Source organism: Varanus komodoensis, unplaced genomic scaffold (assembly GCF_004798865.1).
Source record: "Varanus komodoensis strain SLA01 unplaced genomic scaffold, ASM479886v1 scaffold1, whole genome shotgun sequence".
Classification (NCBI taxonomy): domain Eukaryota; kingdom Metazoa; phylum Chordata; class Lepidosauria; order Squamata; family Varanidae; genus Varanus; species Varanus komodoensis.
The window spans coordinates 20,876,440-20,903,098 of NW_025335268.1; the positions used below are offsets into that span (position 1 = coordinate 20,876,440).

General features: G+C 39.3%; 1 protein-coding gene across 1 annotated transcript in view; it reads left to right on the forward strand.

Moving 5' to 3' along the window:
* The window catches only part of SMYD3 (SET and MYND domain containing 3), a 405,116-nt gene that overhangs the window by 33,427 nt on the left and 345,030 nt on the right, over window positions 1–26,659 (forward strand). The window contains exons 2-5 of the mRNA XM_044419352.1: window positions 12,207–12,270; window positions 18,335–18,442; window positions 20,828–20,885; window positions 23,186–23,322. Of these exons, the coding sequence (XP_044275287.1) occupies window positions 12,207–12,270; window positions 18,335–18,442; window positions 20,828–20,885; window positions 23,186–23,322 (367 nt within the window). The remainder of the gene's footprint in view (window positions 1–12,206; window positions 12,271–18,334; window positions 18,443–20,827; window positions 20,886–23,185; window positions 23,323–26,659) is intronic.

Sequence of the window (26,659 nt, forward strand, 5' to 3'; positions counted from 1 at the left end):
TTCTTGATAACGTCATCCTCTTATAATAGTTTGAAGAAATCAACCACAGACATTGTAATAAGCCAATTAAGTGGCCATTAGGGTATACACAACACTATAGAAACGAGGAAAACAAATATTAATTCTGCTCAACAGGAGCTTAGTTATCCTATTCTGTTCAAACATTACCTAATTATTTTAGCTGAATTATCCCAAAACAAATTCTAGGTTTGTTGCTGTTTACCCAGGAAGCTTTGCTGATCAGTCTTTATAGGGGTTTTGCAGGTAGAAAAAATAATCTTAGCAACAGGATGACTGACAGGCAGAAATTCAACATCAGAAGCTGGAAATTTCACTTGTTGAATGCATGTATCATATACCTGTAAAGTTAATAGGTTAGATCAAAATTAAACTATTAAGATAACAAATAGAGATTGGGATCTTGGGTACCTTGAGAAATGATTCAATAAAATAACATAGATGGGTCTGGTGAGTGAGCCAGATGTTAAAGCAAATATGGTAATCTCCAAACCTTGGAAGCCTGCTATTCAATGAGAGAAAGAAGAGGTAGTTGTCTTAAGCCGAAGAGGAAAAAACAGATAGCAGAAAGAGTAAAGTGAGTTTTAAAATGTATTGGAAAACTGTGGAAAAGCGACTTTCATCATAAAAAAATTTAAGATTGTAAATGTATCTTACATATTTAAGCCACTGTTTTTAAAAAAATAGAATAATCAATAGTGGGACAGAACTCACGGGAAGAAAACAAAGCCTGTTTATTATGCTTACTAGGCAAAGTAAAAATTGAATGTGAATGTGAAGGCATGCAGTTCCTGGAATTATTCATTCTAAAGGTGTGGCTGGTCGGTGGTTCTTTTGTTATGGTAGGCAGATTGATTTTTTTGGTGTGCTCAGTTTTGAGAAAGAACATTTCTGAAAGAGAATGTTTAGCGAATGTTCACTTATCTTTTTTACCATAGGATGTCACTAGAGTACAGATAGAGATATAAACAGGAAAAGGATACTGCAAGGACTTTCTTTTAGTTCAGTGGAAACAACAAAATAACCCTTCACTAAAATATGTACATGTGTTGTACAGATGGATTTTAATGCCATAGGCTATTGTGCATATTTATATAATATTTCTCTTAAGTTTCCATTACTTTTGTGATTACAAGCCTTCACTACGGTATTTTCCAGTTTTATCTAAAGGAGAACATAGAAAAAGTTTAATAATGTGCCCACTAACACACAGGGTTGGGGCATTGTCTGTGTTGATGAAAGTTTTAGTTTCCACTCAACCATAAATGAAGAACTGGTCCAGTAGTTGCAAAAGCCAAATGTCTGGTTCATACATCCATATTCATCACTTAACAACTATAATAAAAGCAATTCTTTCTTATGGGTCTGATTCACACTTTGGCAGTCAGTCATTGATCAGTTACTGGAGGCAAGGGCAAAATGCAGTGCTAGTGATACACAAACTTAGATCGTCCAGTATAGTGCTGGGAGGTCTTGACTGGAGTGGGGAGAGATTTGACTTGAGTGACTCATAGTTTTAGCTACCAAGTTGTAAACAGCAGTAATGGCCACCCATCCATCTATAGCAGGATTGGGCGGCTTGTGGCCCTCCTAATGTTATGGCCTACAACTTTCATGACTGCTCACCATTGGCTATGCAGGATAGGTTTGAAGGGAGTTATACTCTAAAACATCTGGAGTGTATTAGTTGCCAACACCTGCCCTGTTCATAAAGCTTCAACTTGGTTTCCTCTAAAGGTTTTGGACTACAACTCCCATCACCCCCAGACATTGTCTATGCTGGGTGGAGGTTATAAGAGCTGTGGCCCAACACCTCTAGAGAGCACTAAACTGGGGAAGGCTGCTATGCAAATGGATGTCTAAATATAGTCAGTATGATTTTGCCAACTAGCTTCTCTATCATGACATTACAGTTGGGCATGACCCATACAGAGCTGCTCTGTGGTTCTGAGCGGGTGCAAAAGAATAACAAGATTTTGGAGGAGTCTTTGCCCCTGTTGTCTTTGTGTTTTCATAATGATTGGTCTGTTAATTGTAACTGACTTTTATAATGGTCTATTTTTACTACTAATGTACTGTACTTTGTACTTAACCAGTTAATACCTGGCCTATTCTCTATCATATTTTCAGTGCCTAAAGGTTAGGCAGAACTGTGTCTAAAGATTTTGTGGTGTGCTCTTGAATAGGTGCACTTGAAATAATCAAGAGCTGGCAGGGATTTGTGTGGATAATCTCTTACTCCTTCATGTATCGGTAGCCTTTTTGTAATCTGTCTGCAAGAGGCTACTAATCACAGGACAACTGAAATAAGTTTCTAGCCACTAAATAGAATCCTCCAGACATTGGCCTGTGACAATCACATGTTAAATTAATGGGACCCGTATTGGGGTCTCATACAACATCATTAAAAAGAACAGAGATTCTCACATAGTACCCAGCCTCTCTGCCTTTTCAAAATGAAAAGTGTTTAAAATGGGGATGTTCATCATAGTAAGATGTACTCTTTAAAAGAAATGATGAGTGTTAAATCACCTTCGTTCTTTCAGCTAATGTTATGAAAACCATTTATGGAAAAATGAAGAAAATAATGTAAAATGGATATCAAAATCCCTGCTCAGCAATATTGCTCAGTGACTGAGTTAATTGCCATTAGACTGTGCATATCCAGACAATTTATTCCATGTTCCTACCAAATCTTGCCCAAACTTGAAATAGTCTTTCCACATGAATGTTTTGTAAATAAGTGAAACAATTTTAAAAGCCTCTGGATTCCTAATGAGTACCCCTGATGGCCAGACAGAACTGTTATCTGCATCAATCATGCAAGAGCCTGAAAATACATAATTTATACTCCAAATCATTCTCTTGTAATAAAAGCCGAGAAACCAATATCAGCTTTCAAACCAGACATTTGCCTTTACTCCTTAAGCGATCATCAACTTCCTCCGAGGGTATTTCCAGACAAGGCTTCTACTGCACCACTGCACTGCCTTTTTCACAGGGGTTTTTTTTTTGGTGGGGGGGAGGGAGAAGGCAGACACTGTCTGGGGAATGATGGGAATTTTTGAACAGAGTAGGATAGTGCCCTAAGGAAGAAAAGACAAAATAGATGCACAGTGCCTTTTGTCTGATAATGTTAGGAGCTGTCCCTCTGGGTTCATGCCTGTGTTAGTATAAGCATGGATGTATCTATGGGATTCACTGGGAAGTTTAAATACATACCACAAAATCGGTGTTTATTTCCCTATGCAAAAAGGTAAAAGAGGCTTCAGCATAACAGTTCCATTTTTATGTTGATACCTTATCGTAAATTTCATGTATAGAAACTGACACTTAGATACGTGCCACAAATGTGTCAGTTTCTATACATGAAACTTCCCCCTAATATATGTCAGTCCTACACAAAAAGGAATATGTATTGAAAGTATGGTACACTGACATATCGTAACTTGTATTCTGAGAATTAATAGATGTTCTAGTTGAGTAGCAGTAAGATATTTAGATCTCCGGCAATACATTTTTTTTAATATCATGCAGTATTTGGTGTAGATTTTTATCCTAAGATTATTCTTGCAGTTGTGCTTGATTTTCTTTCTGGTTTGTTCCACTGCAGTTTGGCTTTATTTATAATAGTATGTTCCAAAATTGTTTTAGTTTGCTATCCTACCATATCCCTGCTGGGAGACACAGTGCGGCAGCCGCATTCTGTACAAGGCAAGCAGGTCAGAGATGGACGGTAGGACTTAGTTGATCCTACAGTGGGACTTGAACAGGTCTCTTGAGGAATAAACCAGCGTAGTCAATAGTGAAGGGTGATGTGAGTTGTCTAACCAATGCCAGAGGGATGCTGGGAATGGAGACCAGTTACCCACCCCTGAATTACAGACAAGGATTCAGCCTGGGTGGCACCACCTTGCTTTGGCTAGGCAGGAGAGCCGTACGAAACATGCTGCAGGGGTAGGGTGCAGGTTGCCTTGCAGCTGTTGTTGGACTGCAACTTTTATCAGCTCTACCCAGCATTGCTAGTGTTGAGAGATGGAGGGAGTAGCAATCTAGCATCCTATACGAGATCAGCTGAAAAATGTGTTTATTCAGTTTTATTCCCTATCTCTCTCCAAAGCCCTAGACCAGTAATAATATATCACCAGTGTATGAGTTACATTGTGCTATTTCTGCATACCTGACCACGAAAACCCAGTTTTAAAAAGGACAAGCTCATACTTCGAAGAGAAGTCAGCAAAAATGCCCCCTTATGCCCATTACAATTTGGTAATGGTTTCCTAAAGAAATAGTCTACTTAACCACGGCTTCTAAGAATCTTTTCTTATCTTGACACCTGGCTTAGAGCTCTTGAGGTTATCACTAGCACCCTAAGTTGGATGGATAAACACTTTGTTCAGTTAAGAGATGTGCTGAGTGTTGCTTTGTGGTGTATGCATAGTTTTATTTAAAAATAAGCTGACACAATTTTAAAATATGCATTTAGGAGCAATAGTACGAGCATTTGGTGAAGAACTGCATACATTGTGTTTGTGTATGTTTTAACATGTGTCAGTGATGCATATTGCTTAATTAACTAAAAATACAAGTAAGGTAAATTGGGTGGAGTGAGTCTCTTGAGTGAACACGTGGGCTGTCATCTGAGGACCCCATACTAAAAGGTAACATATGAATGGGTAGATAATGATATAAAACAGGAAAGTGATAGGATTACGCTAGGACACCCAAAGACACTCCAAAGCCATCCTTTTTCAAAAGTGAAGGTGAATTTAAAAAGTAATTAGGAGAAACGATACGTGTCTTCCGGTAATTCTAGACTCTGTGTTCCATGTGGACTGAACTTGCCCAAGGCTTTGCTTTCCTTCTAGGAGTCTCTTATCCTCAGATTTTATACTCTCAAAGCTTTTGAAAGCTTCATGTATCATCTCAAGGTTAAATGCTGAGGGACAGATAAGAAGATCTTAACGATTAGAACATCAGTTGCGAATAAGAGGAGGGGGAAAATAACAACAAAAAGGGGGTTGCTACACTTTTGTACTAAGTAACCACTGTGACTCTAATTTTTGTAATATAAAGAACAGGAGGATAATTGCATGCTGGTTCATGTACAGATTCAGCAACTTTGACAACTGTGTCTTCTGACATCAAGCTAGATTTTAATACAATAGCTTGAAAAGGAAACAGTGGCAGAAGGGATTTTAAACTGAAAAGCTCAGTGCTAAGCCAAGTGTTTAGTTTAATCAAGGCGGTGCCTTGCACCAGAACATAGATTTTTATATATATATACTTTAATATCTTGATCTTCCTTAGTCATAATCACGAAAAGGCAAGGAAAAAGCTCTTGTTTCACATGTTTACAGGAGAAAAATCATAACAGATACTGCAGTGTAAGTCAGAAATCCAGACAGATGCAAACAAGCCATGTAGCTTGGGAAATAACTCTGCCTTGTAAATCAATCCTTACACACATTTCTAACTTATATAAAATGTTACCAGCTTTTTAAAAGGCTAGTAGACTTTGTTACCATGCTAGTCATGGCGAAGTCCTTCCTGTGGGATGAAGACAGAAACAAAGCTTGCTAGAGAAGAAGAGTGGGAGCAATCCCTTCTCCGTCAGCCTACAGAATTTTCAGACACTCATCTTGTCTGAAAGATAATGATGTCACCATCATTGTTGTCACCTGTGGTCACAGGTGAATTGTTCAACAGGAGGCTGAAATAATTCTCTTCCTCTCAAGGTCAAGTTAGACATGAGCGGGAACATGCAGTTACCACCATCAGTAGTCATGGATCTAATTTCTCCTTCCTCTTCCATAACATCTAGTAGAATATGCCTTGCAGTATTACATTGCAGTGTTGCCTGTTTCCCTGCCATTGCTATCAGCAGCCAGTGCTTCAGAGCAGGGGTGCAATCCGTCAGGGCATTGTGACCAGGGGCAGCTCGTTGAAGAGGGCAAAAAGGGCAGAACCCCAACCTCCCTTGCCCACCCTGCTTCTCTCCATATGATACAATGTAAAGTCACCTGCAGTAGCAGTGCAACACCCTGTTCTTCTTAACTTCACGCAAAGAAGGGAGGGAGAAGACGGGGCTTGTGTGAGAAGTCACACATACTCAAAACATGCTCAAGTAGGGGAGGAGAAGACCTTTCAGACTAAGGTTGCCTTTTTCTTCATCTGCGAAGTCTGGATTGCTCAAGAGTGTTCTCTGGCCATGAGCTGGAGAGCAAAAGCTGGTTGTTCTTCCTCCCTTCATCTATCTCACAACTATGGGACTGAGTGGAAGTTGACACTTAGGCAATCAGGTACCTGCAAAATCACCCCATCCGGGTTGTTCCATCCTGCAGGACTTGAGCCTGTGCAGTGCAAGGTGATAAGGGCACGGAAATCACAGGCAGGGCACAGAGAGCAGGAGTAGCAGCAGCAGTTTCTCCTTGTTCTGTGGTGCTTGGATAGCCTCCTTGTTTGAGAAGGAGAAGAAACGAAGGATGAGAACCAAAGACAGACACAGTGGTTGAAGGATATATGTTTTTGGTGATTAGTTACATAGTTTCTCAAATCCATGGAGTAACTCAATTCTCATGGTGCTTGAGGAGATGGGAAAGTCCCGTGATTGCCAGTAAGATTGTTAATGAGGACTAGCTGCATGGCTTGTTTGAGACTGATAACAACTCCCACATCTAGTTTGGTCTCTGAGCTGGCCTAGTTCTCAGGGTTATTATGCTTTGGACTTCTTAGAGGAAATAGAGATCCAAATTAAACCTGATAGCATCAGCAATAGGCATAATCTGCTGGGGACAAATGACAGAGATTAGCTGGATGGGAGCTTTTGCTAGAGGCAGCTGGTTGGCCATTGTTAAAAAAAAAAAAAAAAAGAAACCATACTAGTTGGACCTTGATCTGAGCCAGGTTGTCATTTCTTAGTACCCCCACCCCAAATACTGTTGAATAGCACCTCTGAATAGAAATAGAAAAACCTGTGTTTTCAATCATTATTGCAGTTCAGAAAGCCTGAACCAAAACCACTGAAGGCTTGCAGACTGCAATAGGCTTTGGATTGGGCCCTCAGGATCTAACTCCTGCTGCAATGCATCTTCTTTTCATTACTGATGTATTGTTGCTGAAACCTTGCACACCTTACAATATTTTGAAGTTCTAAATAGCACTTCAAACTCCTGCTGTTCTGTTATCTCTCTTGTACACTTACATGAACTGCTAGTACTGTGAAAAGAGAGGTTTAGCATACAAGAGAAGAGAAAAATGACTTTTCTGTAAGTGGTTTCCAAGGCCAACCTGGCTTCTACCACAGAGAGCATAATAGGCATAAATATATGCAGATGCTTCTGTGATGACTGATAAGAAAGAGCAGCAGGACATCTGAAGCAGCAGTATGACAGTGTACAGAATGAAGAGGTGGAAAAGGCAAGGACTGCAGAAAGGACCTTGAAAGATCACCTATTCTGAATAGAAAGTAAATTTAGTTATTCACTGTCCAGCCCACAATGCTGCGTCAATATTCCTGGCTTTCCTCTTGTGACCACCAAAACAGATGCAGTAGAAAATGGTGAATAAAATGGAGAACACAGTAAGTTAAGATTCTATTTTTTAAAAATGTGTTAGTGATTTTGAATTTGTGACCAAAGAAAGCATAGCCCTCAGGAAACTCCAGACACTTGCACTTAGGCTTACTGTGAGTTGCTGGACGAGTTATTTATCCTCTCACAAGCACACCGTATTGTGAGAAGAACCCTATTTGATTATGGCAAAGGTGCATCTCGCCCATCAACTTTCTTCCAGGAAGCCACCAGCAGGGCTCCAAAGCATTGGTTCTCTTCTTGTTTTCCAGCAGAGAGTATTCAGTAGCAAGTTTTTTTGACCTCGTAGGCTCTAAACAATCCACCCAAGATACTGGCTAGTACTGTATCTCATGATAGTTAGTTGGCTGTAATTCATTGTATGCTGCCCCTAGAAAGTGCCATGATAGATGGGGGTGGGCACCTCACCCTAATGCTTTGCATTGAGGAAGGATGACTTAGAGTGTGGCATTAAGGAGTGAGATAGCTTTAGTGACCCTGGAAGTGCTTGCCGTGTGGCTGCTAAAGGAGCAAGGCTGGAGCAGTGAAGGGAAATGAGGAGACTGGTCCACCCCAGGCAGAATCATTTCTTGTGCTGGCCATGGTTGTGTGAAGAAATCAACCTTTTTATCAGTGACCTGGAGGAAGGGATAACCTTCTGACTAAAGTGCTGACTAAATTTGCAGATGATACCAAAGTAGGGGTGGTGGCCACAACTGAGGAGCAGGTGATTCAAATCCAGAAGGATCTGGGCAGGCTGTGGAAGTGGGCGGGGGACAACAGGATGGCATTCAGTGCGAATAAGTGCAAGGTTTTGCACCTGGAACACATAAATAGGTGTCACAGGTACAGGATGGGGGACAAGTGGCTGAAGAGCAGCACTTGTGAAAGGGATCGTGGGGTACTGACAGCAGACTGAACATGAGCCAGCAATGTGACGCGGTGGTTAAGAAGGCAAATGCTGCCCTTGAGTGTATATCCAGGAGCATGGCTTCCAGGTCTAGGGAGGAGTTGATACTGTTCTACACAACTCTGGTGTGTCCACAACTGAAGTACTGCGTCCAGTTTTGGGATCCATGTTACAGGAAAGATATAACTAGGTTAGAATAAGTTGAGCACTTGGTAACAAGAATGGTAGCCAGATTGGGAAGGATGACATATGAGGTGAGATTGAGGGAACTGGGTCTTTTCAGCCTGGCGAAGAGGAGACTGCGAGAAGATCTTTTAGCGACATATATGTATGTGAGGGGATGTCATGTGGAGGAGGGCCGTGACCTGTTCTTCCCTGCAGGGGAGGGCAGGATGTGTTCCAATGGGGCAAAGCTCAAGGAACCAGGCTTCAGATTAGGATCCCTAGGATATGGAATGGGCTTCCAAGCGAGGTGGTTGAGGTCCCATCAGTGAGTGTGTTCAAGGAAAGATTGGACAACCACATGTTGGGGATTACATGAGCAGATCCAGTTGGAGCTAAGAGTCAGACTAGATGGCCTGGGAAGCCCCTTCTGACTTGCTTTGTTTCAAGCCCTTCTTGTCTGTTTTGAATCTATTGCTAGTTCATGACCTTGAATGACTCCAATTTAGTATCATGTATGACAGTGGAAAAGTTATTTCTCACCTCTTCCTCTGCACGGTACACAACATTTATAAACCTCCCTCAAGCCTCTCATTCATCTTTTTTCTAAACGTCTATTCTTAAACTACTTACTGAGCATCATGTGCGTATTTACTCAGAACCAAGCCCCATTGTGTCCAGCGAGTCCTAATCTTTGGCAGCAGCACATAGGATTGCAGCAGATTTTTTTTAAAACAAACCAGTAGCAACCTAGAAAGGCTGATCCACAAAAACCTCAGCTTAAGCTGAATGAATTTGACTGAATTGTAAAGGGACTGTTGGAATAAATCCAAGAAAAACTGACAGGATTAATATGCAAAATATTTGTACCATTTAGGAAATCATTCTTAAAATATCAATCCTGTGAGTTTCCTTAAAACTATTTATATAATAGTACTTGACATCATATGAGCTGAGATCTCAAACTTGTCCTAAGTTTGTTCTAGCCCCAAATGGTAGCCTGTGAAATGCAGCTGCCATTAACTTTTCACATGTTACTGAAGCAAGAATAATAGATGACATCATTCCTAGAAATGAAAGGCAGCAACTTAGACCAGTGCTTGCACCCAACTTTTTTTTATCAGGTCATCCAAGTCTGCCCATCAGCCAGTAAGAGAGACCTGTCATTGATTTCACTAGCACAGAATTACTGTGCTCAGCGGGCAGTACAGCTCTGTATGATGTGATTGCATCATAGTTGATAGTTGGTGACACACAACAAAACAATGATTGTGTTGACTCAAAATCTGGTCCTGACTGATGACTTGAGGATGCAAGTACTTACTCTGTTTCCTGAACAGATAAATTTTTATTTCCATCTTTTGAAATTGTTCTGGTTTTTAATATTCCCTTGACAGTTTCATTATGCCTTTATATAATTCTAGTTTTTATGATTTGGACTAACTTTAAACTGCCTGGATTGGTCTAAAAAGGCAGTACAGAAATACAATACAATAAATCAATAAATATACTATCATAAGAAAAATATTAAATACTACTATGTTGCTGCCATCAAAGTACAATACAATAAAATACTAAATATAAAGTACAACATACAATGATGATTGAGCTTTTCACAAACGTTTTCTTTTTCTTTTTTAAAGACACATTTGTACAAGTTGTGACCTTTCTCCAACATATTTCATAGCCTCTGCCAGCTGTTCCTGCTCAGCCGCTGTGATTCTGAGGAAACACATTTGTTTCTTGAGAACCAGATGCTTACTCTGTTGGGTGTGCATTTACAAGTGTTAACACAAAGTTCACCTACCAGGCAAGATGGCCAGTTCCAACAACAACACAAGCATTTCCTTTTAATCCTAAATTGTCATGAACAGGCCTGCCTGCTAGTCACTGTGGCTAGAGTGGTCCAGGCTGGCTCCTATTGCCAGCAAGAATAACTATTCAGTTCCAGCTTGGTAATGTAGTATGATTTCTGACTGTGGATTGTCAGAGTAAAGAATGGTCAGATCTCACTGCTTAGCCAACTCCCACTGGCAGCAGGAGCAGTTGAGAATGGTAATTAGCATGCTGGCTTGTTTACAGCAACCCAGGGTTTAAGATAAACTTGAGTTGTTGTTATGTGCAAAAAGGCAATACATAAGAGATGCTATGCTGTTTGTGGCACATTTGCTAGCATAGCTTTTGAGCGTGTTTTAATTAACCAACAGTGTAATCCAATGTATCTACCTGTGACTCTTTGAACTCAGAGGATTATGGGGATCCAGTGTATTGGGAGCTAATTTCTCCCCCTTAAACTCTCACCTTTGTACTTCCCAGAAGATCAAGCTAAGATGCTTCTTACTACAGTATTTTTTTAAATATATTCAAGTGGACTAGCCAGGACTGGCTGTATGATGCAAAGAGGGCAATGTGGAGGTCATTAGCAAGAAACATCATCAAATTAATGCACCACATTTGTGAATGTTGCAACCCTCTATACACTTATTTGGTAGTTAATTTCATTGGACTCAGTGGCCACATTCACACCACACAGTAACCCACCATATGCACAGCTAGCTCAACAGACAATCAGGCTGACTGTGGGTACCTCGCTTTCTCCTACAACCCTCCTTCCTCCTTGTTTTTCCAGGTGGAATGTTAAGGAATGCTGTGGGGAGAAACACGACTTCTTTCTCTGATAGTAGACAGTCAGAAACAATCAGAAACTCTCTGTTGTGTAAACAGCTCAACACTTCCTTTGTGACATGGTATCAGTTGGATGACATGGCAGTCATCTGACAGTGAAAGCAAACCATGGTGGATTGGCATGTTGTCCAAACCAGGTCAACACTTATTTCTGAGATAAGAAATGCAGAAATATTCAGCCATTCAGATAAGAAATGCATAACCAATGCAGAAATATTCAGCCATTTTTTGTCCTCCTTGGAAATATATTTTGTTAATAATAGAACAGTTAATACAGCTTCATGCGTATTAAATATGCAAACAAAACAGTTCTAAATATTCAACAATTTTACTGCCTACACTGTTAATTTATTTTAATTTCAATCCACTTAATTTTAACATTAATATTTAAATGTATTTAATTTCCTTTTCCTTGAACTTTTAGGAGGTGCATGTCGCCACCGCTCAGAGATGGTGTGTACAAACTCATGAACATTCTTCTCTTCAGGTTTGCCAACAACTGAAGAGTCAGTCCCCAGTATGACCTACTTCAGAGGCAGTCCACTCAAAGAATGCTGTTTTTTAGAATTAAAGCCTAGACCACAATCCAGCCAGCTATGTAGCAACCTGCATGCTATGTAAGCTGAATGTTTGGTGCAAGCCTGTTCTTTTGCCTGCACAATGCTCCCTCATAAGCCACTTCAGAAAATAATTTGAAAACTTGGCTTTAGAATTGCTCCATATTTTAATCTGTTATTCTAGCATTAGTCTTTGCAATTAGTTAAAGTTTAAATGTGTTTAATTGAAAGTGACTTTTCTTAAATATTATATTAAAATATTTTATTTGCCTACTCCCTTTTATCTCCTCTCACCCCTGACAGGAAGGAGAAACTGCTAAGGTGTTCTCAGTGCAAAGTTGCAAGATACTGTGATGCATATTGTCAGGTAAGCATTATTTTGAAGTGAGCTACAACTGGTTAATATAAATAGCATAACCTTTCCCCCCTTCATCTTCTCTGTAACAGCTTTGGAATCAGTTGTCATGGTGAGCATATAGTTAAATATTGACTATCTGCAATACTTGAATATTTTTCAAGGTCTAAATGGCATGTAAACATTTTGAATTTTTCATTTTGAATCTTCTAGCTCCTTTTGAATTCACTGTGCAAAGACAAAATAATATTCAGCTCAGTTTTATTTGTGAAGATCACTTGTACCCAATTTTCCCCTGGGGTGTTGTTGTAATTTGAAACTGGTCAGTTAAATGTTAATATTTTCAATGGGGAGGGCAAGCCTTGCTTTCCTCCCTTAGATACTATGCACTTAAATGATACCTGTAAAAATAGGATTGAGGGTTTCCAAGGGGCAAGAGAATATTCTCAGAAGAGCCCTGCTGGATCATACAAAAGGCCTATGCCATCCAGCATCCAGTTTCCTACTGTGGCTAGCTCTTTCCGTCATCATCGTCCTCACCCTCGCCCTCTTGGGTAGCTCGCAAGCATAACATGAGCACAGTAGCGGTCTCTTGCAGCTGTCACCCAGTAATTGCTTTTTGTAGGCATGATGACTCTGAATTCTGCAGATCGCATGTGGCTTTCACGAACAGTAGCCATTGGTAGCCCTATCTGCCTTATCCACGTTTTAAGTGAAATTGATGCTTCAGATCTTGTGGCAGTGAATTTCACAGTTCACGTTTTGTCTCTCCTGACTCTCCTACTATTCTTTATCATTGGTGGAGCCTGGGTTGTTAATGAGGGAGGAAGAAAAGCCCCTATAATGTCCCCTCTACCTGCAGTAATTTTATGAACTTATGTCATGCTTGCCCTCTGTGTTTCTGCACTTTTTTCGCAAGCTGAAAATCCCACACATTGTAACCCTTCTGCTCAGGAATTTTCTGCAGCACACCTCGTCATCTTGGTTGCTTTCTCTGTCTGTTCCTGTGCTAAATCATATGTAACCAACAATTTATTTAAACCAACGACATAGCCAATGTTGTTTGGCTTGTGCTTACATTTCTTTTTTACATTTCTGAATTATCAGAAACAGTTGTAACTAGAGATAAAAGCTGGGTGAAATAAATTAGTTCTAAAGTTTAAATAAATGCTATGTCAATTACTTTTATACTATAAACAAGGAGCTGCTTTTTTGCATTTTGATGTAATAAATGTAAACTCCTCTGCAGAGACTATGAAACAAATTATATAATTTTACCCAGAATGAGAGTTAAGATAACAAGAAGTTTACAAATTTATATTTTTAAAAGCAATACCTAAAGATGATGGTGAAGTATCCTAGATTAACTGTTTCAAGAGTTTCAGCATACATGTTCTTTAGGCCTTTTGGTGTCCTTAATTCTGTATCTTAGGTTGCTTCCACATTATCATCCTTTTGTGCTTCTGAAACATTGGTTTTCTATAGTCAGTTGGAGACAGAATGAAAGGATGGTTCCATGTGACACTTAACTTAGTGCTATATTATACAGTAATTCTCATCCCCATGACCAAGATCCTCTAAAAATGTTTATTCAACAGTAAGTATCCACTATTCAGTGAAGATCACCTATATATTTAATTAAATGATTCTTCTTTTCATTGACAGGGATTACATTTCTATATCATCCAATAGCAAGAGACTAAAAATCTTAATCATATTATGTAATAATGCATAGTATAAAATACATTTACATACAAACATGTAAACAGTCAGTGCATGCACACACATACTATTTTAAAGAACAAGAGGGGAAAATACAGGAAATAGCCTGACAATGCAGTGCCAAAAAGATGACAGTGTTGGTGCCAGACAGGCCTTACTGAGGAGATGGTTCCATAACTGAGAGGCCACTACTAAGAAGGCCCTCTTTCTTGCTGCCACTTTTCCAAACCTGCCTTGGAGGAGGCACTTGGAGGAGGGCCTTCGGTGATTGATGTGGCATAGTGCTAGGCTCGTGCCAAAGGAGGTACTCTGTAGTCCTGTGGTCCTGAGCCGTGGAAGGCTGTATAGGTAAAAACAGGTTTATAGACATACAGCCAGCCAGTGCAAACAGGCCAGCTTGATGCTATATATTCAGAGCTTTCTCCCTTTTATCAGGCTGGCTGCTGCATTTTGCTTGAGGTACAGTGTCTGAGCCATTTCAGAGGCAGTGCCATTGTAGTAACCCAACCTGAAGGATACCTGAGCATGGACACTTGGTTCATAGGCTTCGAACCACTAGCCTCAGGTTCTGAATTAGGAACTTGGTTCAGTTCCTCAGACAGCCACATCAGCCACAAAGCTGGTCTGACAAAAATAGGATAATGTAGAAAACATTGAAACATGATAGGATTAGAATAACGATACCTGGATTTTCCATAAAATAGTGTAGAACACAACTTGTTCTGATATATGGAACAGTAAGACCCAGTTAAATGTCTTGTCTATGCTAGCTTAGAAATGGTTTTTTCCCCCCTGTTGATTGGACCTGAAAAAGATTACCCGTTACCATCAATGTGAATTACATTGTATACAGTTCTTACTGTCACTTGTTATTTTTGCCATGTGTGGGTGGCCTTTTGTCTGAGGAAAGAGATAGGAGAGTGTGCGAAGTGGTCTTATTCCCTACTGAGCTGGAAGGAAGCCTGAAACTTTTTGTGGCTGGGGTGGTGGTTCAAGTAATTGCTTGAAGAATGGGATACTTAGTATGCTTTCAAAATATACTTCATTTGCTTGATACTGTATTTTCAGCTTAGCTGCTGCATTACTTTGCATCATTTCATAGTGTTTGACTTAGAATCTAAGAGGTCAAAGTTAATTTAAATCTAATCTAAGATTTAGATTAACAGTCCTATTGTTCCTCCTGGGATATACCCAGATAATTTAAACTGCTTCAGATTTTCCTCCACTTATGAAAAAGAAACCAAATGCATTGATACAAGATGGGGAATATGTGGCTCAACAAAACTGAAAAAGAAAAAGATCTTGGAGTAATTGTGGACAATGGGCTAAACATGAGCCAACAATGAGATGCAGCCACCAACAGGGCAAATACTATTTTTGGATGCATTAACAGAAGTATTACTTCCAAATCATGAGAAGTAGTAGTTCCCCTATATTCCTCACTAGTCAGACCTCATCTGGAATACTGTGTCTAGTTCTGGGCACTAAGATTTAAGAAAGATACAGGAAAATTAGAAAGGGTCCAGAGGAGGGCAACAAGAATGATCCAGGGTTTGGAAGCACTGCCCTATGAGGAATGACTGAGAGAACTGGGCATGTTCAGCCTTGAGAAGAGAAGAGAAGAGAAGAGAAGAGAAGAGAAGAGAAGAGAAGAGAAGAGTGAGGGGGGTTGGAAGCTATATCCCTCTATAAGTACCTCAAAGGCTGTCACAAAGAGGAAGGTCAAGATCTCTTCTTGCTGATACCACAGTGCAGAACATGGAATAATCAAGTCAAGCTATGACAATCCAGATTCAGGCTAGATATCAAGCAAAGCTTCCTCACTTTCATAGCATTAGACAGTGGAACCAGCTACCTAGAGAGGTGGTGGGGTCTCCCACACTAGAGGCATTCAAAAAGAAACTGGACAGCCATCTGAGTGGGATGGTGTAACTCGGTGTCCTGCAACAGCAGGGGGTTGAACCTGATGGCCTTCATGGCCCGTTCCAACTCTACTATTCTATGATTCTATGATTCTAGGTGCTCAAAATGGCTCTGCCCTGCCCTTTAGAATATACAGGCAAGTGAAGAACATGTGAAAAACTTGTATGTTTACATTTTTCATAGATCTCTGTTCACATTTTTGGAATTTTTATCTTCAGAGCTCTGACACTGTATTTCAGTGTCTTTTGCAAAGCAATTACAAAAGAAGAGAAATTACAACTAGGCGTTTTTAAAACCACTGGTTATAATAAATGTAAAACAAAACACCTTCTTAGCAAATACAAGCAGCTGTAAAGCACTAGGGAAACTACTGTCCAGCCTAAGTAGAATGGCCGGGTCAGATATATATACCCAGCTGTTATTAGAAGAGCAGCAGGTGCAGAGGTCCTGGTGCCTAATTTAGGAAGGGTTGTACCCAATTCTATGATGCACATATTCACCCTTTGAATGTGTTCAATTTGGCAGAGATCATAAAACTGTGAGGGCAATGCCTTTCTAATGCGAAAATGCATCACTAAGCTCAGAGAAACAAAACACACAATCTTGTATGAGGTTGTGTATTTCATTTCATCACCCTTTTACCAGCTAGATAAACTGTTGAACATTTTGATGTCTCTTCTGTCATATTTTAGAATCCTTTCTAGCATGTCTTTTAGGAACAAAGCTTGTCATATGAGTCTGGCTTCAAAGAAGATTTTTAGTTGACTAAGGAGAAACATGCCAGAACAACTGCATTACACAGAATGATAGCCTAATGATTATAGACATGACTTTTTCTTTAGGGTAAAGGAAAATGGCTTAATTTAACATTCATTTGCTGGATTCTTTGTTTTACAGATATATTCAGGTGAGGGGGAGCTGATGTTGGGGCAGTTTTGGTTTTGCCAAAAACAATTTTTTTCACACCAAAAGTATTAATCAGTGAAGGTTTGGCACAGCCCTTGTTATAGCCTGTTTTAAGAAACAAAGAAAACTAAAATCACAGTTACATTATTTTGTTTGCCTCCCATGAATGCATTCATGTATATACACTTTATAGCAACAGAAAGCAGTCTTATTTAAATCTGAAGCAAACAGATATAGATGCATGTAAATTTACATATTATTAATAAAAGAATAAGGGGGTCATATTTAACTAATAATAAGTTTATGTTGACAGATTTTATTAATACTGTAAAGAAAAATAATTATAAAATAGCAAATTTCAAACCAACTTCTATTTTTCCCACATTTTAAAAAGAGTTACTTGTTTTTGGGGGGTTTGTCTTTCTGTCTACTTATCTAGTTAGGTTATTGAGAAACATTTTTGTATATTTGGATAACTATGATTAGTTTCACAGAAATAAACAAGACTTACCAAGTTTTTAGGGAATAAATTCCACATTTGTCTCTTTCAATTTAGCATAGTATATTCAATATGCCCCTGTTGTAAAATCCCACATCTAACCATTTTTTTAACTCCCCAAGTTTTTACTGTATAGGAACTGCAGTGATCATAAAAGAAATTACTTTCCTATAATGCTGGTAAACAGCTCTGTATAAAACATAAAGGCCAGGGGATCAAGTGAATTTCATTATCTGGAATTTCTCTCTTGTTTTATTTATCATTTTCCAGTATTATTATTATTGCTTTTATCTCTGCTACCTAAGGGAGTTCCCACCAAGTACAGCAGTAACTTCCATGTTTCTGACAAACAACATAATTTTAGATTATCATTGCATATCACAGAAATGCAACTGTTTTTAGCACATTCCTTTGTTGTTACAGATTACAGTGTATTAGCATCCCGAAATCCCATGTTGTATCTACTGCTTCTGGTTTTGCCCTGCCTGCATGTAGACCTTAAATCAAAATGTTGGCATAGCAGCAACAGCAACAACACCTGGGAAATAATTGATTAAAACAAGCCTACTTCAAACCATGATTTATAAAGCTGGCTTGTTTAATTTAACAAATAACCACAGTTATTATTTCTTGAAATAAGGAATGGCTTTCAATCCAATATCTGCATGTGAAAACTTATTACAGTTCAAAAGCATCTCCAAAAGCATGCAAAGTCAACCATATTGAGGTTATGGTAATATTAAAATTTATTTAAATCTAAAAGACAGCAGGTTGATCAGCTATACCACTTAATAGTGAACACCTATTATAAAAAACAAAGTTGTAAAAATATACAGGTACTTCATTAGCAATTTTTTCCAGGACCACATGTCCCTGAATACAACTAGGTTGCTAAATTATCTGCAACCTGACACCTTTTCATTAATACCTGATTCATTTTTATTATACTTCAAAATATTTTGGTACTATATATAAAAGGTTTGGAAGGCAGACTCCTTACTTTTTCTGTTCTGTACCAACTTATAGAAAAAAGAATGGCAGGACCACAAACGGGAATGCAGGTGCATTAAGGATAGTGAGCCTAACTTTCCACCAGACTCAGTGAGACTTGTTGGCAGAATCATCTTCAAACGAGTAAGTAAACAATCCGTCTGTGACTGATCTTTTGCAAATATGTCAAACCAGACTCTGTTAATGTGGAGGCAAGTGTCACAAAGTGTTCCAGCCATGCCTGATAAAACTCTTGTAGGGAAGAAGCTTGAATATTGTACATGGCTCACCATATTTTTTGTCTGATAAAGAAAAGTCCTTCTAAATTCAGAAGAGTTTTATATTCAAGAAGCAATACAAATCACTAAGAAAACTTCATTAGAATGTGAGATTAAAAACCCTCGAAACATGGGAAAATAATTCAAAAGTACAGATATACTACACTTGTCTTAAAACTATTGTATCCAATATTTTCTGTAATTAGTGTCCCTATTATCAACAATGTCATGTAACTTGTCCTGTAATTATTTTGTTCAAAGTTGGTAAACATTTTCTAGAGCAGTTTTCTTCAAACTGGTACCTTCCAGATGTTTGTGCCTACCACTTGCAGCACTTTGAGAAGTGATGGTTCCAGGGGAGCCTGCTACTTTATTTATTCTGTTATGAACCACTTGGGCATCAACTAACAATACCACTTTTGCATAGCTTGACTTTTGAACTGCAGGCAATGCTTTTTGGGATTTCATAGTTTTGCTCAGTTATCAATTCAGATGGAGACTGCAGCCAAGAAATTCAAAGAAGACGGAGACTTGGAAGGGCAGCAATGAAGGCACTAGAAAAGTCGTCAAGGATATGGATGCTTCACTGGAGACCAAGGCCAAGATCATGTATTCCCAATCACTATATGGGAATGAAAGCTGGGTGGTAAAGAAAGTGGACAGGAAGAAAATAGATGCATTGGAAACATGGCATAGGAGGAGAGCTTTGCTAATTCCCTGTACTGACGGAAAGATGAGCAAGTGGGTCCCAAATCAAATCAAGCCAAAACTTGCTCTGGAAACAAAAATGATAAAACTAGAGCTGTCATACTTCAGGCACATAACAAGAAGGCAAGATTCAGCAGAGAAGACGATCATGCAGGGAAGCTGAAGGAAGAAAACAAGATGGATCAAATCCACAATCTTATTTACAAGAACTGAGTCAGGCTGTGAAGGGCAGGGCCCTTTGAAGGGCACTGAGTCATAGAGTCGCCTTAAGTCAGAGCTGACTTGGTGGGACATAGCAGCAACAACTGCAAGTAGAAATATGGTCAGCTGTGTGCACAGCCTAGCCCTCATGATGCTGGTATGAGGGGGCACTGTTGTGAGTAGCTCCAAGGAATATTTCCTGAAGGTTTTCTTTTCTCCCTTCATTAAAGAGGCTTCCATTCTTTTGCTTCATTCCTAGGGTGTTTTATAATTTGCATTTGTGAAGTTTTTGAGCTTACCTATTCACTGGGAAGCAGCCAAGGGTGCTCTCTTTGTGTGTGCATTTGATTAGATTCCTCTCCGTTACTCAGCACTCTCCTAGGTTGAAATAGCCTTGTAGGAGGACTTACATCTTCCCCTTGCCTTTAACTGAAGAGTGGGAGTTGAATTTCTTCTTGAAAGCAATTTATTTTCTATCAAATTGAATGAGAATGATAGAAAAGTGGGGGAAGACATTTTAAGCACAGCAAAAAATATAGCCCATACTTTCTCAGCCACAGTTCTGCCTTCTTTAATATAGGTATAATCTTCATTTATAGTATTGTACAGACTCCGCACAAATGATAAAAAAGAACTGATCTAGAAAGATCACAAACCAGATGGATAAACAATTGAAGATAATGGAATTTTCAAACTGAAGCAAAAATTTTACAAATGGAATTTCTCCTAACATAAAAATATCATTGTTACAATTAGATATAATAAAAACATGAAGGTACAGTCTCACAAAAATAAGCTTGCCTACCCATCAAATATGGATGTTAATTTCAGGGTAGCAGGTTTTTCTTCTTGAAGGTTCTGTGGTTTCTTTAGCCAAAGTCACATGTGCAAAGATGCAGGCTAGCTGGGGTTTTGTGGTTATGTGGGGCCAAGCAAGACAGAAGAGTTACTTAAGGTAGCTACTAACGATGCCAGCTAATGGCAAAGCACAGCTTAATTAACTCTTAAATTGCAACCCACAGTCCACTCTAGCAACCCCTTTCCCTTTTTCTGTTAGGTGCTTTTGAGGACTGCTTCCAACAGGGGTATGTAATGTTGTTGAACAAATAATTATGCTTTTAATAAAACAAATGAGAATAAAGACTAGGAAGTAAAATAAATGAGAGGCAATGTAAAGTAATAGGATTCACATGCTAACAAAGTAAACAAGAATGAACTTAAGTGATTATTATTATTTATTTTGATAAATACTTTTCATGTTGATAATAAATCAATTTTAAAATGGAGTTAATAGTTTATCCTAGCATACTTTTATTCATTAATATCTTTGTGTACCCAACAGTTAAGAAAGTCAACTTGCCCGTCAGAGGCGCTCTACTCTCTTTCTGATCTCCAGTCAAGTAAGTAGCTATTAGCAGACTAAGAGCAGTTAATTGTAGACTAGAATGGTTATTTGAATTAAAAACGATATCTCCTGCTTCCTGTCCTGTACCAGCAGTCTTTATTGAGGATCACAGATGGTAGAAAAGGGGCTCATTGGTACTTTAAGCATAACATGTGAGAATAGACTATTTATAGTTGCATTCTTTGCAGTGTTTCATCTTCCAGACTACCAGGGAACGGAACCATGTTTATTTCTAAACCCCAGAAAATTAAAACAATTCATTTACTTGATTTCATTTTACTTCTTACCTCCTTTAGCTTCAGTATGAAATGGAAAACTAAGCTTCTGATCACTTGCCATGAAAACTCCCATGGGGCAGTTTTCCTTGACAATGGCTAATTTTGACATCCTGGCGAAATTCCAGTTCAGATAATTGTGTTCTGTTTTTGATTCTCTAAGTTCTCCCCAAAGTTTTAGGTGGATATAGTATTCTGTTTTGCATCTGTCCTGAGCTGAAATGTCCCCCCACAATAGTCTGAAGCAGTTGCTGCCTTCCATCCCAGAGGTGGTTTCGTTGCAGCAATGGGTGAAGTTAGTACTGTCTGCATGTCTCTGAAATGAATTAATAAATTCTGTAATGTGCATTATGCTCCTGTGGGCTAAATAGCTCTTTATAATGTTGTGCTTTTAAAATGCAAAGCTGGTAGGAAACAGGACCTTAGGGTCATTTCCAGGAGAAAGCAGGAATGTATGCACTAGTATAGTGCCATTACCTTCCCCTGGGGATGTATAGTCCAAACTACTTTCTTATCTCCCAAAGACAATGAATGGAGTAGGGAGGGGGATGGCAGGAGGATAAAAAAACCTTTCCTCCCACCCCTTCAGCAAGGCCCTCTGCTGTTTTAGTGCTGTAGAATACTCTGCTGTCATTGCTTAGTGCCTGAGATCTTTGGAATTAGCCTGAAATGGTGGGTCTGCTCAAGGCTTGACCAGGAACATGTCCACTGTGGTTTTCTAGGCTCAGTAGAACCTGGTCCACAGCTGTTAGGGAGATGGTAGAGCGGTGTGAATCCCTATCCAGCCCTGCTGCTCTGCACGCCGCAACCATGTGAAGAACTTGCAGTAAGCAACTGAATGGGAGTATAGAAGGTTCAGATATGCCGAATCCTGCCCAGCATATCCACTTATGAGCTTACTTCTGGAGGCAAGCCTGGAGCTATGGGATAGAGCAGTAGGTCCATCACCATCACTGTTTAAGTGGCCATGTTGGAGGTGACCATAAATCTGTCCCTTTTTTTTCAGGGTATGCATTTTAAATGCAAGACCAGTAGGTAGGAAACAGGATCTTAAACAGTAAGGGAAGTGAAGAATACAGCCTATTGTATACTCTAAAGAATGTCTTTGTTCTTAAATCTCAAACATTAGAGGTGTGTGGCTTGTTGCTAAATTGTTTGCTTCACATTTAACACCCTGCTGTGGAAATAGATGAGAGTGAGAGTAAAAGTCTTTTATTTATGGATGTGAGCCGCCCCGAGGCTTCGGTGAATGGGGCGGCATAGAAGTCTCCTAAATGAATGAATGAATGAATGAATGAAAGAGAGAGAGAGAGAGAGAGAGAGAGAGAGAGAGAGAGAGAGAGAGAGAGATGGATAGAGTGGGTAAAAGGTGCCCTCTTCCTGCTTCTTGTTCCCATGTTTGTTGCATAGAAACTCATAGAGTTTCCTGTCACAGGAAGCTATAGTGGGTGAGTGGAGATTCAAAAACCATAGGCACCCCAGCTTGTGGAAGCATTTCCGTCTAGTGTGAAGCCGCTGTTGGATACAATCTATAGTTTATTTCTTAATACCTGTCCTATCTAGATAAACACATACAAAACATTTGTATTAATTAATATTCATTTGCATATACTTTGTATTTCAGCCTTTCTAATAAGGCATTATCCTTATTATGAACTATAAAGAGATTGTTTTACAAATAATTTCTGAGAGAAGATTGGAATAAAGAAAACAATATATCATCATCTAGCGCTGAGGAAGATAGTTTGCACACAAGCACAATTTTTTCTGTTAACATGTCCATTTGACTCTTCTAGTATTTCGTTTCTCCTTGATCATCTGTGTTGGTTTGAAGCTTTTGATCTTTCATTCACACAAGGTTGTACAATTTGGATGCAACAACAAAATGAAGTGGTATATTTTTGCTCCTCTGTATCTTTGGGGTTGGAAATGTCTAGCTTACAATACTGATACTGGAATGTTTTAAAGATGTTTATAGATATTTCTGTTCATGTCTTCCAATATATTGTCTTCTTTACAGATGTTGAAAAGTTAAGTGAAGAAATGAAAGAAGGCCTTGGACACCTTGCCAAAACACTGCAACTATATTTGAAGGTGGAGATCCAAGAAACTTCTCAGCTGCCTCCTGACCTAGATATCTTGGAGACCTTCGCAAAAGTAAGTGCTGAGCCACATTCTCAACAACTCTGTAATTTTCCTGTTCTTGTTCTTGATTTTTGTGTTTTGAATTTCTTGAGAGCACCATATCAAATCAAAATATATTGCCAAAGTGTCAGATTGATCAGAACATTGTATTTTCCACTTTAGTGATTAAACTAACTCCCTGCCAGGGAATCTTTGTGGTATAATTAAACTGTTTGAATTAAATAATATACATTTAAAATGGGAACTGTGAAAATACAAAATGCTGAAAAATATCTTGAGTTGATTAAAGAAAACATTCTAGCTATCCTATAGATTGCTTCCTAGACAAATGGTCTTATGGTTTATGCATTGGCTTTCTTTCAAAGTCTGTATATTTATGCCAAATATAATCTGTTAGCGGATGCATTTATCTTGTGTATTTTTTCATGTTGATAGATGATGATATGAGGCAGAAGGCATCTGAATATCACAGAATTAGCCATGTCTGGGTATTTTTCTTTTACTTGATAGATCATCTTGTGGTCACCCACTTTTAGCTGTACATAGTTATGAGATGGCTTCATGGAATAGTTCTGGGTTTTCCTTTAATAAAAACCACCAAGTACAAAATGTGTCTTCCTTGAGATAATTTGCCAAGTATTAGCAATTTTAGGATAACTATGTTTGCACAACCCAACAACCCATAATGGGTAACTATTGTGCGTTCTGGACCATCCAGCCCAGACCAATTCCTGCAGATTGGCTTTTTTTTAGCCAAAAATTCTCTCTGACAAACCACAGGTCCATGATGGGTTATAGTGTCATCTGAACTATTCCTGTCCTGAGTTGTGCGCAGTGGTTAGCAAGCTGCTTGGCAAGAGCTGCAAAAAATTCTTGCTGCTTTTCCATGTGACCACCATTGGGGCCCAAGCAGCACTTTCCAGGGACTGTCCCTGGCTTCAGTGAATACATTTTCATATTTTTAATTTTGAATCAATCTTTTGGGGGTTTGCAAGTATGCTCTTTCTCCTTTCTGATATCTGAGCCAATGCCGCGTCAGTCACAGCTATTAAATGGTAACAGAGTAATGAAGCAAGACTGCAGAAAGGCAAATTCCATAGTTTAAGCATACACTATGTGAAGAAGTACTTCCTTTTATCTGTCTTAAACCTCCCTTGAATCTGCTTCATAGGATGACCTTGGGTTTGAGTGTTATCGTAGAAGGAGTAAAATGCTGTACTCTCTACTTTTTCCACGTCTTACATTATTTTAAACACCTCTTTCATGTCTCCCCTTACTTGTCTTTTTTAAAGCTGAACAGTCCCAGTTGTAGCCGCTTTTCATACGGGAGCTGCTTTATTCTGCTGATCATTTCATAATCCCTAAAGTTTTTTTTAGGGTTTTTCTGGGATATGTGAACTTGTTTTCATAAAACAGGGAAATGTACACAGAATGTGTGCCTGGCCTGTAAGTGAGGGAAATATACACTGATGCCATGACCAGGAATTAAACAGAAGCGAACTTCGTGATATATTTCCTTTCCATTCACTTCTCAGCCATGGAATCTGGCAGCTACTCATTGTTTGTGATGCAGCTTATATGTGCTCTTGCCATATTATTATGATACTATTCGGCAGCTGTAACTGAATGATAATAGAAAGACAAAAGACTTAACTCATGCAATTTTGAAATACTGACAACAAAAATGATAGTTTAAATATTATTAAGATATTGGGGCTGAAATAAGTATGACCCCAATGCCATTTTTGAAGAATCTTTAGAATCTCTAGGAACAGCAGAAAATGAAAATGTAGAAACCCTGCTCCTACCCCTGCAAAAGAAGGGATGTGGGAAAAGATTCTGAGTCAGAGGAGGAGGAACTAGAATTGGCAGCTGAAATGTCTAGGCCAGAGCACTCAGAGATAAGCCAGGTAATTGTTAAGAATTATTCCATTTCAAATCTATGGGAATGTTTACTGAGCATGCTAATGAGGAAGTGAGCCAAGCATCATTAATCCAGGATCCAGTGTCTGGTAAAGAGGGAAGACCTGCTAAAATATATCAAATGATTGTCCATTAAACAGGAGAATCTGCCTGGAAGGAGTGTCTTGTTTATTTTAAATTGGAATCAACTTCTTATCATTAGCTTGCCATTCTCTAATGAATGATATTCTAGCTTTGCTTGTTACTGACTTCTGCAATACTCTTCATATGTACTTTAAAGCCAACCTGGCTGGTCAGCATGAATATAATAAAGACTTTTAGTTAGCCAGTTAGTGAGTTTAGTGAGTTAGGTGTGCTTGGAAGGCGTGGGAGAAGAATTGTCAAGATGACAAGATTGCTGGTGTTGGTTGTGAGAGGCACTGACGTATTGTCTGGAAGATGAAGGAGGAAGTTGAGGAAGAATAGGCCATGGTGAGCCTGTTAGTCTGTTGGGTAGACCATGGATTGTTCCTCAAACAACCTACATTGCATAGCTTATTCGCAGGGTGGCTTGTTGTATCATGCAAACAAGCCCCCCACCCCCATCATCATTATTCATTACATTTCTATACCTCACCCTCTGTAGCCAATGTGCTCTGAGTGGTTGACAACATTAAGTCACCTATCCAATTTCAAAGTGTTACATAGAAACAGAGCAAGTCAGAAGGGGTCTCCTGGGCCATCTAGTCTGACCCCCGGCTCTAGCTGGCTCCACTTATGACATGCCTGCCATGGGCATGTCTGTCCTATCCTTGAACACCCTTACTGATGGGGCCTCAACCACCTCCCATTCCACACCCTCGGGGTCCTAACTGTCAGGAAGTGCTTCCTGGCATCTAAATGGAACCTTGGCTCCCTGAGCTTTGCTCCATTGGAGCGCATCCTGCCCTCCTCTGCAGGGGAGAACAGGTCTCTACCCGTCTCCATGTGACATCCCCTCACATACCTGTATGTCGCCAACAGATCCGCTGATGGCTTACATAATCTGCCTGTTCCTTTCCATTTTATCCTCAAAAAACCCTGTGAAGTAAGATAGGCTGAGAGTCAGTGAGTGGCCCAGAGTCATCCGATGTCCTTCTTGCCTGTGTAGGGGTCTGGACACAGATCTCCTGAGGCCCAGTCCAGCTCTTAACATTTGCTAATCAGATGCATTATCATGCCATGATGTTCCTGCCTTACAGACTACTTGATCACATTTTTATTGACATTGGTTTGGGGTGATGTTATGGAGCACTTCCCCTTGCAACTGTAACCAGAGGAAAGTCAGCTGACACATGGTACTCCTTAATTTCAAACTAAAAGGTGAGCTTATCTAAGGGAGTGCATGAAATTTCCTCTCATCTATTATTATTATTATTATTATTATTATTATTATTATTATTATTAT